The sequence below is a fragment of the Pomacea canaliculata genome, linkage group LG11 (assembly GCF_003073045.1).
Source record: "Pomacea canaliculata isolate SZHN2017 linkage group LG11, ASM307304v1, whole genome shotgun sequence".
NCBI classification, from domain to species: domain Eukaryota; kingdom Metazoa; phylum Mollusca; class Gastropoda; order Architaenioglossa; family Ampullariidae; genus Pomacea; species Pomacea canaliculata.
The window spans coordinates 15,348,749-15,364,098 of NC_037600.1; the positions used below are offsets into that span (position 1 = coordinate 15,348,749).

Genomic DNA, 15,350 nt, shown 5'->3' on the forward strand with positions numbered 1-15,350 from the left:
GTATGTATAACTATATCTTGCTACTATCTATAAAAAGGTCTGTTTATAAAAAAAAGGTTTATTTCATGAATTACAAAGCAGGTTTTCATATTGTCTTGAAATTGAAATGAGAAAGATTATCTAAACAAAAATCACATAGAAAAAATCTTATAAAAATTATAATCTCCAATTATCATAGAAATAAAATTTTGCATTTGTGATTCATATCTTGGCGATGTTTTTGTTTATTAGTTTGAGACAATGACGCACGAACTATCTTTTACAAAAAGCAAAGTCTTGGCTAAAGAAAAGAAACCCAAATATTTTGTTTATTAAAGCAAATGTAGCATACAACATTATCAAAGTAGCTTTTAGCTTAATGGTCAATGTTAAATTTATGACAACATATTCTAATTTACAACAAATATATTACTTCTACCACTGCATACAAACACCAGAACTACTGATTAAATGGTTATACTTTAATTAATACAGAACATTTCTTGCCAGTGTGTGTGTGTGTGAAAGAAAGAAAGAGAGAGTTTAAGGATATGATATGATTAAGTGTTAAAATATCAGAAAAATGACATTAGTAATTTTGTTGAAAAAAAGGAGCAGTCTGTGCTACCTTCAGTTTAATAAATCTTTATGCACTCACAAAAAACCTGTCGTCGACCAGATTTATATTTCCAACAACAGATTTGTCTTAGACATTGTACATGTTAATAAATGTAATGCAGGATGATATAATAATAAACAAACTCACTTAAAGTTCAAATTAGTCAATGGAGCCTGGGAACTTTATCTACAGCATGTCTTCTGAACATTCAGTCACGATAGAGAAATGTTTGTCACGTGCTCTGTGTTTACACTGAGTAGTAAACAGAGGTCAGTATCCGATCTCTGTGTGGTCTAATCTAAAATATACTTCAAAATAAATCGCAGTATACAGTCCAGGAATGCTCTCTTCTTCCACAAAAATGTATTTGGTACATACAACGATAGGAAAGCGTTGAAAGAATGCCAAAAAATGTTTGTATAATAATATAGCAGGCCATTTGACATCATTCAATAATGTCTTTAATCTTGAGTAAAAGTTTTATGCAGCCATCAACATCGCAGAAATAAAAGTAAGCTGGCAGACCGTAGACATTTGAATAATGATCAAGGTATACAGTGTAAAAACGTTTGATAAGATTACACAACAATAGCAACATACTTATTTTCATCAGCTTCATTTCAAAGCTGAAGGGTAATTTGTCACACTGATCTTGGTGGACATTGATGTGAGAGAAGGTGTCCATCAATGATGCTCCTATCACTTGTGCTGTTCATCATCATAGAGAGCATCATGCATAGAAACCTCAGCGACCATCACACTCCATTTCAAATGAAAGGTCTATTTGTAGCCTACACTTTGCAGACACTAGCAGACCTTACCAACAGACTGGCATACAACTGAGATCCTCGTTGAAAATGTTTTAAAAATTTAAAACTGTTAAATAATTAGTTGTAAGCATTGATTATTGGTCAATGATCAGTCTCCTGAACTCAAGGTAGTTCTCAATTTGTCATCGATGGTGCAAAGCAGGAAAGCAAAACCAGAGAAGAAGACTTATAGTCTTGACTTTGACCCTTTGCTAACCCTTGAATTTTACGAAGTTAGTCTATGATCTCCTGACTCAGCCGGAAAATCGCAATCCTTTCCAAGCACTGCAAAAGTGAACAATGACATGAACGTACTTGTATCTGATTGGTTTGATCAACATTGTCCACTGTAGTCAAGTTTTAAAGAAACGTAGTTGACGTGTTATCACAGAGCTGATAATGAGTATGTCCCTGAGATGCTTTGAAACAATGTTATAATTATTCTTTATTAAATTTCTCATCTCGCTGAGCACATACATGCAATGTAAGTGAATAAAAATAAATCTTTTAGTTCTTTATCTACTAGCTTCTCTGTTGTCTATAAATTTGCTATTTCTTGAGCACACACGATTAATTGTGTATTTACAAGCTTAAGTCTGAAAGAAACTGAAAGAAACAGTTGAGATGTTTGGAGCAGCACTTACATTGCCTTTATTTTTACATTTAATATTTAGTGACTAGTTATGTGAGCTTGACTTTTTATTAACTTAGATTGCACGTACTTACCCACGAGTGAAGGCGTTTGATGACATCTTCACTGCCAAGCTCACAATTTTTTAACTTCTCTTCTGCAAGATCCACACGACTTCTTACCAAATTAGTGTCGGGAAAACGGATCACCCTGGCAAACAGTACATCTTCTCCCATTGATATCAGTTTTTGCCAGATTTTTTGCCACGTCTGTTACAACACACATTTTATGGTTGTTAAATTCTTCCAAAGAAAACTTGTACCTGATGCAGTTAAGTTTGAAACATGAGTATTACTATTTGTACCTTCTTTTTGTTCTTTGATCATTTCACGTTTAATGTAACATTTCATTGACTGACTTATCTGTACATTTTTTTAAACTTAACACTTAAAAGGCTAAATGGCTTTCTGAACCCAATGATTATTCAGTGTTGGACAATGTTGACAACTTTGAATGAACGGTCACAGGCAATAACTGTTGATGGTCGAACGTTTGGAATTTTCTTCAATGTTTTGAACTACGCACATAGTTGTTTGTTCTCAACTTGAGAAATAATTGCAATCCTACTGGATGGATTTATCACTGTCAATCCCTCTTTATTCACAGCAATGGTTATGATGATTTTGAGTAAATCATTGGACAGAAATATGCATTGGATTGTATATTTATAGGTGTATGCATGAACACAAAGATTATAAGAGTATGATCCTTACATTTTTAATAGATTTACTGGATATGATTTTGTGTGGCTAATTTATAATTTATACATGATGAGACAGAGTTTTAAAAACAATTACTATTTGCACAACCCAGACAATTAAGAGCTGAACTCAATTGTAAAACAGCAGACAAATTATCAATACCACATTTTATGTGAATCACGTGTAACTGTAACGTGTGATACCTATTTGAAGTAGCTGAGGGAAACTTCACCTTACTAGTAAGGCTGACTTTTATGTGTTATTTGCGCGTCCATACATAATTTTCTGCATGAAAGGTTTGTGCAACATTTACTCACATCAAGTTCCTTTGGACTTTCTCCAAGCAGGATATAGGTGGCAAAAAGAACAGCAATCTTATAGTCTGGAGGTTTAATCATGTTGGCTTTCTCTTCACCCCTTAGTGACCGTAGATCCTGTCTTCGTCTTTGGAGCTCCTCTAGTCTCGGGTGTGCTTCTTGCCCTTTCTTGAACCAGGCTTGTTCCCGCACCAATTCACTAATGCAGGTCTTGGCTGCCTTATCCAGGCTTTTATGAAGTTCGTTGGCCTGAAGATTTTTAAGAGCTTGTTTTACATCTGCAAAGAAAATAAACGCAAATAGATATAGTAAAGGCAGGTTTATGCATCAGCCTATAGTTCAACTGGCCAGAATTGCATATGGCAGAGCAGTATTGTTTTAATTTAGAGTCGACGTAAACAACTCAGCCAGTGACAAATTAACCGCACCTAGCGTCTCTTGAGACTCGAGTCCTGGTACTCAGTGCTGTCTAATTGTCAAAACTGCAATTTTATTAGGCTGTGGAACGTTTTTCATCCAAGATGAACTTCTTATTCCTTCTCATGTGGAATATAGAACCACAGCCACACCCCACCATAGGACCCGTTTCTGGGCGTCCCTTTCCTGTAGGGACCATGTCATGCTAGATGTCTCTGCCTCACTGTGGACTGATCTCCTCCATGTCAGTCTGGGTCTCCCAACCCTACGTCTCCCCTGTGGGTTCTAGCCCAGAGCTTGTCTTGTTAAATTGTTGGCCGTCTTTCGCAGGGTGTGACCGATCCAGCCCCGGTTCCGATTCTTAATGTCTTGGCTGGCAGGATTTTGGATGGTGTAACGACAACCGTGGTAGATCTGATTTAGGGTAGTGGGCTGGAAGTTGTTTGCCCTTGAGCAAATGACGTAAATTGTGATGTCAAAATAAAGTGACGAAAAAGATAGAGGAAAATAACGTTAGAGGGAAAAACGGTAACAGAGAGCAGACGGCGGAACAGAAGTTGGAATTGGTGGTTTTTCTCTGGATTTTCTCGCTACTGCTGCGTCCACGGAATAAGTGTTACCGGGGAAGTAATATTGTGTTTATACTACAGGTGATGTACTTCACTGATCGTGATTTGCTGTAGTCCGTGTCCTCGCCGTGGGGAGCTCTGTGGCTTGGGCATCCCGCAGTACAGTTTCTTGGTGGGGCCAAGAAGCCACACACTGGTGTGAGACAGTAAACGACGGATCCAGATCTTGGTGCAAAACTTGCTCACCGACCATCATCCGTCGCCCCGAAAGGACAGTTCCAAACAGCCTGAGATTAAACCGCCGGTGAAGGGAAGGTTTTCTCTCGGCCTTCAGCTCACCTATCATCATCCTGCTAAACACCCAGGAGGCAACCGCAAGTGCAAGTCCGTGACGTTCTGCTTGCAAACTGTCGGTATCGTAAAAACACTTTTTTTTAATGATGAATCCACATATAGGAAATAAGATTAGTGTTACTCATAAGAATAGAGGGTTGCAAAGACTATAATATAAAAGGTTTGGGTTTGGTCAAGAACGAACATTTTATACTATAATACAGTGGATATTAACATTGGTAATTCATCAAGAAAGGACAGCACCGGAGACAGCGGAATACTTTATCAATGACAGTATTTATGTGAATCAACTTTATTGTTAACTCTAATAGTACGTTGGATGAATGATATAATATATTGGTAATATATCTTGTGTGGCGAAAGAAGGAGTGAATCTCTGATTGTTGATACTTTGTCCTTTTTTCATTTAAAGTTGTGTTCGAATTCAATAATTATTAGTGCCTCTAAGGAGGTACGCCCACCCTCAAGCGATCTGATTGTATTGGTTTATGGAGAGAATGCGCGTGTCTGCGGACGGTCTGTGACAGATGGATCTCTCCTGCAGGTCTGTAATGGAGATCTTCTCGGGCCATCTGAAGTTGATGATGTGGCGCTGTGGCGCTGTGGCGCAGATATCTGTTGACAAATGTTTGAATCTTGTTAGTGATGGCTTTTGTCACACACCATGTCTCAGATCCATTTAGGACTGACTTTGCACTTGCACTGCATATAGGAATCTTGGTGTGTAGAGATAAGGCCTTGGAGTTCCAGATAGGTCGCAGGGTGTGGAATGCAAGCCTGGCTTTGTTTATTCGGCTTCTTGCATCTTCATCTGTACCTCCATCTTTGCTGCCAAGGTAGATGAAACAGTCAGACTGTAATACATTCCCCATGGAGTTGTAGTGGGGCTTCTTACTTATTGTTGACCCTCATTAGATCCGTCCTCTTGATGTTGATGGTCAGGACAGTCATCGCTGCTTCTTCTGAGAGCCGAGTGAGCTTTGTCTGTGTAGGTTGCTGCTTGTGGGACAACAGGCTGATGTCATCCACAAAGTCAAGATCCTCAAGTTGCCTGGCGAAGGTCCACTGAACGCCCGTGTTGCTGTTAGAGGTTCTTCTTCTCATGATCCAGTCTATGACGATCAGGAAGATAATCGGTGAGAACATACAACCTTGCCTCACTCAAGTCCTCGCTGCGAAGGGATCAGTCAGCTTACCGTTGTGGATCACCTGGAATGTAGAGTTTCGACTGCCATTCGATGGACTGTTTAATGGTAATTCACAATGTAGCGATATGGTCTATGCATGATTTACCCTGCCGAAAACCTGCCTCTTCTTGCCTCAGTCTCTTGTCTAGGGCATTCTTTAGTCTCTCCAGGATGATTCTTGTCAGCACCTTCCTGGGAATGGACAGTAGAATAATCCATCGCCAATTGCTGCAGTGTGTGAGGTCACCTTGATGGGATAGCTTTACTCGATGGCCAAGCTTCCAGTCTGCTGGAACTTGCTCCTGTTCCCAAATTTTCTGCAGCAGAGGTTCTAGCATCTCTGCTGCGGCTGTTGGGTCTGCCTTGAGTGCCTCTGCAGGAATGCCATCTGGGCTTGCCGCCTTCCCATTATTCAGACTTGATTGGCTTGATGATTTCTGCTTTGGTTTGTTGGATGGAGTTGCTCGGCGGCTGGGGCAATGTCAATCGTGGTTGTTGGTGGTGGCCGGTTCAGTATTTTTTCAAAATGTTCCGCTCAGCGAGATCGTTGTTCTGCATCCCCGGTAATGATGCTGCTATTCTTCACTGGCCTGTCCGCATTGATGTTTTTCCTTCCTGACAAAATTCTTGTAATTTTGTATAATTTTTTTTCATTATTTTGCACAGCTGCTTGTTCTGCCTCGTCTGACATTCTGTGTGCGAACTGTCTCTAGTCGCCTCTTGCACTCTTCTTCACTTCTAGGTTCATCTCCAAGTACTTTGCTCTGAGCTCTTCTTTTTCCTGCTGGTCTTGACATTGAATGATTTTCTGTTTCAGCTCTTTCCTTTCCTGTATCTTTTGCCAGGTCCCTAAAGTCAGCCATTCCTTGTGTTGTTTTTCTTTCCCAGAATGCGTGTGCAGGCAGTCTTCTAGGTCTCCTGTAACCCTTTCTGGTTGGCCACTGTTTCATCCAGGAGTCTTTGCAAAGCCACAAAGGGTGATTTATCGTGATAGGTCAGTCTGGTTTACTGTATGTCCATCTATTGAATTCCAGGTGGTCTTGTGCATGGTTTTGTGTGGAAAAACTATACCTCTGACTAACAAGATTATTGAACAAGCAGAAGTCTGTGAGCAGCTCACCATTTTCATTAAGATTGCTCACATAGAGCTTTCACATTATGTGTCCTTCGAGTTGTCATCATCAATGTCACCCATTATGATCTTTACGTCTCGATTTGGAGTACAATCAACCATAGCTTGTAGGGAGTTGTAAATGTCTTTCTTTTCCTCTTCTTTAGCTTCGTTGGTAGGTGCATAGCACGGGATGATGGTGATCTTTCTTCCTTTAGAGTTAAACGTGGCTGACATGAGTAACGGGTAAAACGGTCCCCATGCTATTAATGCTCTTGCAGCCTCTGGTGTCATCAGTGCTGCTACTCTTTGAGTTTGGTCATCGTCAGTGTCTTCATGTCCAGAGTTGATGATAGTCTCTCTTGACGAAAGTCTTGTCTGGCCACTGCCATTCCACCTTGTCTTGCACAGGTAGCGAAGCTTGATGTTATTACTCTTCATTTCCTGGGCTACGTGAGCTGATTTTCCTCTCTCGTACAGGGTTCTGATGTTCCAGGTGTTTGCCGTGGCCGTGAGAAGACTGGTCGGCGAGCTGGCTTCCCGAGGGCCTTCGCAAACACGCGTCATAGGCCCTTCCGAAGAGGGATCTTCCCTTTATGCTCTCATTGTGCTTGTGTTGTATTTGCCATTTGTGTAGCAGGGGTTGTTTTACAGAGTGGGGATGCTAGCCCCACGCTCAAACCTCCTCCTTCTTCTGGTTTGAGACCGGCAGGTTACCTGGGAGGTTTCCAGGCGTAGTTACCTAAGACGAGCAGGTGACTGAAAATCGTAGCAAATTTAAAGTCATGGACAGCGTGTAACCTTTGTGACAGATATCTAAGAAAATGATACACCAAAAGAGCGAATGATCTTTTTCATTACTGCATCTACAAATTAATGTAATTCTATCTATTCTATCTATTCCTCTTCGTGCATCAGGTTGCACATAAGGCCTCAACCAGAGTCCGCCACCGATGTTGATCGGCTGAAACCCGCTCTAGGTGACCCCATGTCCAGCCCTTTCCTTTCATCTCCCTTTCCACTGTTCTTCTCCAAGTTTCCTTTGGGCGGCCTTGTTTTCTTCGGCCGTCTGGAGTCCATCGTAGGGCGACTCTGGAAAGGTCTGCTGTCTGCTGGCGGAGCACATGTCCAATCCATCGCCAACGCCTTCGTTGAACCTGCGTGGTGATGGACTCGGTTTCAGTTCTTCGGTGGAGTTCTTCGTTGCTGATGGTATTTGGCCAAAAGATGTTAAGTATGCGCCTGAGGCATCTGTTTTGGAAGACGTCAAGCTTGTTACTGATGGTTTTGGTCATCTTCCAAGATTCTGATCCGTAAAGGAGGGTGCTGATCACATTTGACTTGAAGATTCTCAGTTTGATCTTCTGGCTGATGTTTTTTGCCTTCCATGTGCTCCTGAGTGAGGCGAAGGCCTGGCTGGCTTTCGCCAGTCGGGCTCGAATCTCCACCTCCGCATCCCCGGTGTTTGACATTTTGGACCCAAGATAGGTGAAACTGTCAACTTCCTCAATCTCTTCTCCATTTAGTTTGATGCTGTCTTGGACTCTGGCGTTCACTCTCATACTTTTTGTTTTCTTTGTGCTGACCTTCAAGCCAAGGTTTCCAGCTGTTTCTGAGAAGGCCTTTGTTTTTTCATGCATGTCTTGGTGGCGGTGTGACAGCCTCGTTAATGTAATTGGTTATAAATAATGGCTGAGCTGCCCCGATTAACGCTAATTGGGAAATAGCATTAAACAAGTAATTTTTATGGCTGACATAAAGAGCTTAGAAAAGTAATAAATTTCCCCAAAAAAGTTTGTTTCGCTTACCTTCTATTGTGCTAGAAGCGATCTTGTTTTTGTGTTACAAACCATACTTCACCGAAATTACTAAAAATATCCGACTATTGAAAACAGATTGGAAAACAAATTAACACGCAAAACCAAAGGCTTCTATAAATGTTTTACAGATTCTAAACTCCAATACAAACTACTTTTCGATGAAAATCGTTCGAGGACATCTTTTCCGCAAGAAATCCAAGCAGATCGCTATCAAGATGTTCTACAAACATTTCTTACTTTTTTTTCATTATACTCATACTACTTTCTTAATGCATTACAACGATAAGACTCTCATGCCTGGCATCATAGCACTAACATTTTCTTACCTTCCTTGCATAATTCCAATAATACTTTTTTGCCATCTTCTACGTCTCCTCTGTCATTAAGGTTTGAAGCAATGCAGTGTGTCAAGGCAAGATTCAGCTGATCCACGTTTCTGTCTCTCGCCGCCTCAAGTACTTCCTTTCGCATGCGACTGAACTTTGCCTGCTGCTCTCGAATTTTTCTATTTAATATAGGATCTTTAATATCAGCCATCTTGACGCGAAAGGCAACTTTTTCTACCAGTCTTTCGTCATCCTTGGCAACCCAGTCGTAAAGTTCGTTGTAGCACTGTAGAAGTTCCTGGTAAAGGTTTGTAGAAAAAGATGCATTCCTTATTTTTAATGCCATTGGTATCAGCTAGATGGTCTATTTATTTTAAAAACTACGATTAGTTACAAGTTTAATAAATGATCAGGTGTACAAGCTATAGAGTTTACTTTATTGTATAACTAAGTGTTTATATATCTATTATAAAATAAAAGCCAATTATACGTGTACTTTACCTGCTTGTCCTTGTCCACAATGGCGGCATTCAGTTTGTCATCGCTGGTCAGCAGGTAGCTCAAAATGTTAGTGAATTTTTGTTTTGAACTTTCATCTGCTAGTCTGTTTTTGATGATATCGATTTGTAACGCATATTCTGGTTTCGGTTCATCTTCCGGCAATCTGAAATGAACTTTCGCTCTCTCGTTTTCTCTCTGAACTTCAAGGTTTTTGCGTTTCCCAGTATGGTGGACCAGCGTGGCTAAAATGTCGATGTCCTCTTTAACCGTAAAACTAAAGTCTATCTCTTCACCACTTTTCACCGGCACAACTCCCTCTGTGTGGGAAGGCTGAGACAAACCAGCTGCGGCTGCTTCTTCCGTAAATCCATGTCCGTTCTCTGAACATGGCGGCAAGGGACGTATGTCAGATGGCACGTGCTCACAAACAATCTGAAATTCTACTAAACCGCCATTCACCTCAAGTTTATAGGCTCCAATCACTGGAAGTCTGACCATAATTGACTTTGACTGCTTTGTCCTCTTCAATCTGACAAGATATTTTTGTCAACAAAAATAAAATAATATAAAGGGAGTTAATGTAAAACGTTGACTGTTTCCACTGAAAGATAAAACTATCACAGAGCTAAAATTATAGAAGTTGTACCAAAAACACTATAGTAAGAACGATATTTTAACCTTTACATCGGGGAAAGCGTTTAAAATAAACAATCTATTTATGTTTGTTCTTAACAAAGAACCTTATTTCGAAACTAAATACTTAGCTTGATACTGTGACTTTACTCATAAGAGAAGAAGTAGTAACTTATCCTTACATGGTTACATAACGATCTGTTTGTCGTTCTTGCGGAAAAGATGTTCTCGAACGATTTTCATCGAAAAACAGTTCGTATTGGAGTTTAGAACTTGCTGTAGGAGTGCAGAAGTTGATGAAGCACCATCCATGTTCAGGCTTGATCACGCATGTCCACGGGTCGATTAGAGACCATCCAGATGAGAAATAATAATGATTGAAGCAAGGCAAAGCGAGAAACTTTTCTTTTGTCTGTGGTTCAGGCAACAGCTGATACTCCTTGTTTGGTGTATAACAGATGTATTGCATCATGTCAGGGTCGGTCAGCCAGAAGAAATCAACAAAAGTCGATACTTCACTCCCAGGACGTGCTGTGAATCTGAATAATATAGATAACCTTAAAGTTCTGTACTTAAAGTATTGCTACTTAGTGACATATTTAATAATGATAAAAAATAATGATAATAACAAAAACAATAAGTACAAGCACAGCATCACGACCAAGATAGATCGCACGCTGCGCTTAGAGTAGAACGTAAAGTAATGGATGAAGGTATGAAGGGACGTAGATACTACAAACAGTGTCAGATGGAGTCGTTTGACGATGGTTAGCATGACAAACAGTATAGCCAGGGAATTAAGAATAGTAATTCAGGGATAATACTTAGTAAACAGATATGTTTTCAGAGAGCGTGTGAATGTAGCCTTATAGTACGAGTGGCGAATATGATCAAGAGAGTTCCACTGCTTAGCGGAACACAGGGAGGACGTCCGTTGTCCGTATGTTGCTGTCTCTGTTGGAGGGAGGATAGAATGGGGGAGTCTCTGATGACGAGCGAAGGTTTCCCGCAGTAGTGTGGACAGACACGATTTCAGTAAAGTAGTGGGGGAGGAGCCTTCAAGAATCCATAGCATAGAGTTGAGAGCTGGTAGTCTATTCTATCTTTAACTGGTAGCCAATGAAGAGAGTAAAGAAGTGGTGTGACATGTTCTCATTTGAGAGTCCGAAAAATGAGACGGTCAGCTGACTTTCTGAACTTTATCAATAAGGTAGTGTAGACAGCCAGCTTGAAGAGAGTTGCAGTAGTCTAGTTTACACAGAACAAATCAGCAGATAAGAATTTTGATGGATGAGATGGACAGAGTATGACGAATGGAGCCTATATTCATAACATGCAGAACAGATGTGAGAAACATGCTCATCAAGAGACATGTCATCAGATATTATGTAACCTAAATTACTTTTTGAAGTAACAAAAACAACATCGGCATCGTCACTACTAAAATCCTAGATGCTCAGACGAGCCTAACGACCGTAACATGTGTACACTATATTTTGCATAGCAACACAGTACGTAAACTTTACATACCACCACAGCATGCAGAGACATTCGCAAAAAGTAAAATAAAAAAGAAAGCTTCCCATGAAATACCGTTGTCTGTAAGTCCCTCCAGAATCTTCAACCAGCCTCCAGTTTCCTTTCTGGTAGTAAATTGCTGATACAAAGGCCCGGTGAGGGAACACGAAGCGCCAGCTGCCGGCCACGTAAACAACTGCCCAGGTACATTCTCTAAGGTAATCATCACCAGTGTCATACGTAGAATCTTTTGCATGGCCGTTCACAAGTATGCATGGAATTTTTGCGACTCTGTGTAAAATGAGTGTGATTCTTAGAAATGTCGTCACGCAGAAGTTTTATATACCACTACTGTATACTATAGATATTCTTTTCATGAATATGATAATGAGAGCATCTGTCTACTTATGCTCAGATACACACACACACAGGAGATGCTAATACAAAACTTACCTACACATCTTGGCAAACAATTTACTGATGGTAATCTTATCTTCATATGCCTCCTGTAGGTAATATCTAGGACTGCCTTTTTTGCATCCTGATTTCTCTTGTCGACATCCGACCTCTTGATGACCCATCCACACAAAAATGGATCTTAACTTGTGTAGATCGGTGTCAGCATTAATAGTAAGATGCTTGATAAGTAGATGGAAACTTTCTTTTAGTGAATCCTCTGTCTACATCAAAATCATGCCCAAAGACACACACACACACACACACACACAGACACACAGACAGATGCAAGTATAGTTGTTGACAAAACAGACCGTCTTCTAACAATGCTTTAAAGGCACTATTGCATGCTATGTACACTGTGTAACTTTAATTCAGATGAGCTTTTCTTCTTATTCTTGTACATCCGGGTCATTTTACATGATAGACCTGATTGTGAATAAACTGTTTGGAGACAAACTATAGCTGAACACATCTTCAGCGATTAGTATCTTCTAATACAAATACAAAGTACAGGTAAACAAATTTTAATGCGAAGATGTATCAGAGTGAATATTTCTGAGAATGACAAAGAATGTTAATTTTGTAGCCGAACATCTCATTAGGTTTCCCACTACTTGCAGGGAATTATTAATGTTAACAGGTGGTGGCTTTTTAGTTACGGGCTTCTGTGTTTTGAAAGATGGTCACTTTGTGTGGTGGATGTCTTTACCGTCCAGAATATTTACTGTCTAATGAAGTGTAAACTAGCATGAGGACATATATAATTTATTAAAAAAGAGGCAAGTGTTAATAATACAAATATATTACACGTCAAAGGATTGCCATAATCTCACGTGTTGTTCTCAGAGGTAATTAGAGATAAAATATTACTACTTTTTTTTTATCTAGGTGTCTTTTTTGTATTCGCCATATACCGTAACAACTTTTCCTTTTCTGATATCCAAAACATGTTTTTCATCATTATAGATTCTGTGGACTAGAATTTGGATCTGTTCACGATAATTTCGTGCCATTCGTCCTCCAGTTACATTAATTTGCCACATCTTCTTCTTTTTCTATTTCTTTTTCTGTGAGTATCTTTAGTGTTACTGCTATTTGTTAATAGTAAATATTTTCGCTCAAACCTTTCTGGCTTCCTTGTCCACCTTTGTAAAGTCCACGTCTCGAAGTAGTTCTTTTTTGGGGATCTCTGGCGGACACAGCTCTGGGTACCAGTCCTCGGGCTTCCAGAGGATGTAATCAGGGTTCGACAGATTAACGGAGAATTCCAACGCGTCATTCAGAACCTAACGAGTAAATATATGGCACTGATAAGCAAGTGTAAAGAAAACTTATAACAGGAGTGAGATGTTTTTGTAGGTGTATGCGCTACGGAATGACCCCTATCCCTGTCGTCGGAAACACACACAGATACTCTCTATTTTTCCTTTTTACTTTTTTAGTTTTTCTTGTCTAGAAAAAAATACCAAAGCCCTACACATGTAAAGTCAAGTTTCAAGGCCAGACACGTCCCCTCAAATTTAACTAAAATCTTTGTTTTCCACCATTTTGTAAAATTAACATATTACGAAATTTCAAAATGTTTTTTAATCACCATCAAAGCGATTTTTCATAAAAGCATCTTGAAATATGTAAATTTTGTCAATAAACACGGTCTCTTATTTCAGAATTCTCCTTATTTGTCTAGAATTAGTGAAAATAGGGAATGTTTGATTCACAGTTTAATTCACAGCAACTCAGTTACCCGTTAGAAAAACTGGGAATATCTGTTAATCAGCAGAAACAGGATTGATTCAGCTTTCAAACAAAGGAATGTTAAGGGCCAGTGGAAATTTTAACAATCATTTTAGCTCTCTGTTCTTATCAAGACAAAGAAACGGGAAATTCCATAAATGGATGATGCATACACACGCTTTGCATACAGCCAATCAAAATTGTTCACCACTGGCCTTGGCCGACAGGTGACACGAACGCGTTTCGGAAATTTTCGGCTGTCCCAGAACCCACTGCGCTTGTAATTAAATGGATATTTGAATTCAATGGGAACTAGAGGATCTTTCCTTTCCGAGAAGTTCACACTGCACGTTAGAGGATCACTGTAATTATCAAACGGTTATTTTTTCTCAAGATGACACGTGTGAAAGGAAGAAAAGGACGACTGTATCTGCAGAGTACAAGAAAGGTTAAAAAAAATGAAAGAAATCTGACACACCTGTCAAGAACACTGAAGAAATAGAAACATTGAATTCTGCTGGCAATATCAAGAATGGGTCACCAGCAGGTGTTGCTACTCTTGAGCTTGGTATTTGTAGAGATCATCTAACAGGTAATGTTGTAGATTTTTGTCTTTTGTTAAAATATTGTCATGCATGTCAACGTGCAGAGGTAAGAGGACTATCAGCAGCTGGACCAGCTGCTTGGAAAGAAGAGCATGGCCCAGATTGTTGCTTGGGTCACCTCACTACGGCCCAGAAAGGTCGTCTGTCTCAGGGCCAGTGCTGTCTTCCAGGGTCACTAAATTCCAGGGAGAAGTTCTAGAACTGTTTATTTTTCTGTGTGCTGCAGGAATTTTAGTGAATAGCAAACACAAAAAATATAGTGGCAACACATCATCTGCAAGAATCTATGAATTTTTTTTCTAGACTAGACTAACCATGACCACTCGCCGTCCTCTTAGGATAAACATATAATAGGCCGTAGCACTGCGTGTGTTTATTTATAGCAGGTCGTAGTCAATGTCGACATGACAACAGTATTCAGTTCAGTACCAGTCTAACCACATAGACGAGACAGAATGTAGCTTATAGTCACATTAACACTTAATTTTGCACTCATTTTCATTGTCATTATCAAGTCAGTTCAAGCATTTGTAGCAATAGATGATAAGGACTGGTGTCAGATTGTTTTGAAGACGAGCAATGAACGTTAACGACGGTAATACAAATACATTAAGCTCATCAAGACAATGTCAGTTGTTATTCTTTACAATGGTTTAACAAATAATGGAATTAACGAAAGATCAAATGAAACAAAAGAAGAAATTATCTTCATCAAGCGAAGCTATCACTGAGCAATCATTAAAGCAACTAAATGTTCGGAAACTCACCTCATAATAAGACATATTATTCGCAAGTGTACTGTGCCAGCAGGTGACGATAAATATCAAAATGTCACCCATTCTGATCATTATATACCCTTGGAGGGTGTCATGATTAGTTGCCGTAGGACTGGCGGTGTGGGTAAACAAGTCTAAACGCGTGCTGTCATTATTTTATGTTCAGGTAGGTACAAAGCTCAGTTTTGGCTTGCACCCATGACTAGGTCTCAAAAGGAGAGTAT

At 39.8% G+C, this 15,350-nt stretch overlaps 1 protein-coding gene across 1 annotated transcript; it reads right to left on the reverse strand.

The window, feature by feature from the left end:
- Positions 1-603: 603 nt before the first annotated feature.
- Positions 604-15,227, reverse strand: LOC112575894. Its single transcript, XM_025258026.1, has 10 exons — positions 15,118-15,227; positions 13,136-13,297; positions 12,006-12,232; positions 11,628-11,843; positions 10,217-10,573; positions 9,402-9,930; positions 8,901-9,198; positions 3,117-3,394; positions 2,134-2,307; positions 604-1,692 (listed from the first exon to the last, which is right to left on the reverse strand). Exons 1-10 carry the CDS (start codon positions 15,196-15,198, stop codon positions 1,642-1,644), a joined length of 2,373 nt encoding a protein of 790 aa, XP_025113811.1. The 5' UTR covers positions 15,199-15,227; the 3' UTR covers positions 604-1,641.
- Between the last annotated feature and the right edge of the window lie 123 nt (positions 15,228-15,350).

Bases quoted from the DNA above. Each gene is read 5' to 3' on its own strand.
- LOC112575894 (XM_025258026.1), bottom strand. From the start codon at position 15,198: ATGATCAGAATGGGTGACATTTTGATATTTATCGTCACCTGCTGGCAC. The intron at 12,233-13,135 runs GTTTGAGCGAAA...ATTTTGATGTAG, and splicing joins TGGACAAGGAAGCCAGAAAG to ACAGAGGATTCACTAAAAGA. The intron at 11,844-12,005 runs GTAAGTTTTGTA...CATTTTACACAG, and splicing joins TTGTTTGCCAAGATGTGTAG to AGTCGCAAAAATTCCATGCA.